The sequence below is a fragment of the Apaloderma vittatum genome, unplaced genomic scaffold (assembly GCF_000703405.1).
Source record: "Apaloderma vittatum isolate BGI_N311 unplaced genomic scaffold, ASM70340v1 scaffold40759, whole genome shotgun sequence".
Taxonomy (NCBI): Eukaryota; Metazoa; Chordata; class Aves; order Trogoniformes; family Trogonidae; genus Apaloderma; species Apaloderma vittatum.
In genome coordinates this window covers 1-2523 of record NW_009734240.1, presented here as the reverse complement: position 1 = coordinate 2523, position 2523 = coordinate 1, and the positions used below count along the sequence as shown (strand labels likewise).

Sequence of the window (2523 nt, the reverse complement as noted above, 5' to 3'; positions counted from 1 at the left end):
GTCCCTTGCACTTTTGTTTCTGGAAGAGGAAAACCAAAACTTCCCCAGTGCCAAGAGCCTAGCCCCCAGGCAGGGCCTGGCACGGGGTCACCATCTCCTGCCAGCTGGGCACTCAGGGAGACCTTGGGCATGACCCCCCTCAGGGAGCTGGGGAGAGGCAAAGCCACCTTAACGCCTGGCAGTGGTGGGGTGGTGGCCCAGGAAGGTTTCAAAGATGCTGCAGGCAGGAGCAGGCAGGGGAGGTGGAAGATGGAGCTGTTTGTCCTGAGGTCCAGCTGGCACCCGGCTGGCACCTCTGACCCCACCAGGCACCCCAAGCTCCAGCAGCACCACTGCTCTGCACCCATGAGCCCCTGTGCTGTCCCAGCAGCCGATGGCACCACAGTTCCCCCTCATCCCAATGGGGTCCCACCTTGGCCACCCTCCCTGTGTCACTTGCTGCTGTCCCCAACCCAGCAGGCAGCACAAGTGCCTACAAGGCATTTATTTCCAGCGCAACAGTGGAGCATACAGAGGTGTTGGCTGGTGCCAGGGACAAAGCTCAAGAGGGTGAGTAGGTAGGGAACTGGGGGTGCTGCAGGCCTGTGCCCCCCCGGAGCCGCAGGAGCATGAAAATGATGCTCCTGGGCTGGACATTGTAGTGTGCCAGCGTGTGCCAGTCCTCCAGCTCCCTGGAGCCGTATGTCAGGCGCTGCTGGTCGGCAGGTGGGCCCTGCTGGTTGTAGATCTGCTCCTTCAGCTGACGGATGGTGGCAGTGGGCTGCACCCTGTAGGTGGTGGTCCGGTTTCTGACATCCTTCACAAACACCTCCATGGCCTGCGGCTTGGTCTGCAACAGCATCAGCGTGGTGCTGTAGAAGATGCCGTGGGTGGCCAGGGTCTCGCTGTCCTGCAGGACGAGGGTGCTCCCATCTGTCTCCTGCTGCTCCAGACGCTGCCTGTTACAGGGGATGCCCCACACGTGCTCTATCTCCTTCTTTAGCTGCCAGATGCTGATGCTTGGGCTGACAGTCTTGCTCAGGCTGGTGCCCACCAGCTGCCTGATCTCAACTGTTACAGGCCGGGCCGGCTGTGGGGACAAAGAGCAGGTGGGCAAAGCCAGCATGGTGGGGAGCCACGATGCCGCAGGCGCAGGAAACCTTACCTGCACATCCCAGGGCTGGGCTGTACTGACGCAGGGTAGCAAGAGGTGGCGGGCAGCTTCCTGAGCCACCAGGTTCCAATCCTTGCCTTGGCCCAGGATCGCCGTGGGGTCAGCAGGATCCAAGATGATGGGTCTGGAAACACAGAGTGTGGGTGCTGTCATCAGCTCCAAGCAGCGCTGCAGTGCTGGTGTCAGAGGTCCCACCAGGCACAGCCCTCACCGGGGACTGCGCAGCAGCCTTTTGACATGGGCACCAATCCGGCTGTGCTGGAGTGAATAGAACGTCTCCCAGTAGATGCAGATCTCCTGGTGCCGGTGCAGCAGTTCCAGCACCGTACGGAAGCCCTCGGCCATGATGAAGGAGTCACAGGAGCCTGTGCCCTCCTCCCAGGCATAGATGGTCAGCAGCTCCAGGGCACATTTAGGGGGCAGGTCCGCAGCAGGGTACTGTGGCTTCAGCAGCTGGGGAGAAGACAGGGACAGGGGTGAGAGCTGGCCAGGGCAGGTGTCTGGGCAGGAAGGCAGTCTGCCTCTCACCTCTTTGTACCAGTGCTTGACCAGGCGCAGGAGGTTCTTCAGCTTGGTGGGATAACGCCTCACAAACTTCTTCTGCAGCTCGGTGAAGCAGGGGGAGAACTCCCCGGGGTGACTGCTGGCATTCAGAAGCCCCACATACACCCCCACAAACATCTCTGCGTTCAGCGAGGTGTCCCAGCTCACCTGCCCTGTGGAGAGAGAAGGACAGTAAGAACCATCCCGGTGCTGATGTCGCAGCCTGGCCCCATGCCAGTCCACAGCCCTTACCCAGAGCATCGTAGGCAGGCAGGATGTCCACCTCGATGGATCGCAGAGCGGAGAGGGGTGCTGAGTGAGCGTGGCATGTTGCTGGGCCCCTTTTACCAGGGCTCGCTGACGTTCACGGTGAACTTCAGGCTCTGCCTGCAGGCGTGCAGCCTCTCTTTGATCAAACTCAGGATATACACTCTCTCCTGCTTCTGCTGCTCGTAGCTGGAGAAGCAGCTGAGGAAGAGCACCACATCAGCATCAGAGTTGTTCTGCAGGGCTGTGCCTTTGCCTGCTGAGCCGCCCTGCAGAGAGCCAACCTGCCTGCTCAGCCCCTGCCACCATTCCTGGAGCTGCCAAACTGAGGCAGGGCAGGAGCTGGCGCAGCGGGGCAGAGGTAAGGGTGGCAGCAAGGGTGCCAGCTGGCCACCAAGCCAGGCAGTGCTCACCTCGACAGTCTTGTGGATGTGGATGTTGGTCTCAAAGCAGTCCTTCTTCAGGAATTCACAGATTTGCTTCACTGTATGCTTCACCTGCTTGCAGAAAGCCGAGCTGGGCTGCAGGTTCTCCATGATCCATGTGTCCAGCTTTTTGGC

At 60.6% G+C, this 2523-nt stretch overlaps 1 protein-coding gene across 1 annotated transcript; it reads right to left on the bottom strand.

Moving 5' to 3' along the window:
* Nucleotides 1-541: 541 nt before the first annotated feature.
* LOC104269822 (2'-5'-oligoadenylate synthase 1-like) lies at nt 542-2520 on the bottom strand (the record flags this gene model as incomplete). Its single annotated transcript, XM_009876178.1, is given in 7 exon segments — nt 542-1069; nt 1145-1277; nt 1365-1606; nt 1682-1869; nt 1949-1989; nt 1991-2232; nt 2377-2520. Coding segments are annotated over 7 exon segments (1518 nt in total), but the record flags the coding sequence as incomplete, so codon positions are not given.
* Between the last annotated feature and the right edge of the window lie 3 nt (nt 2521-2523).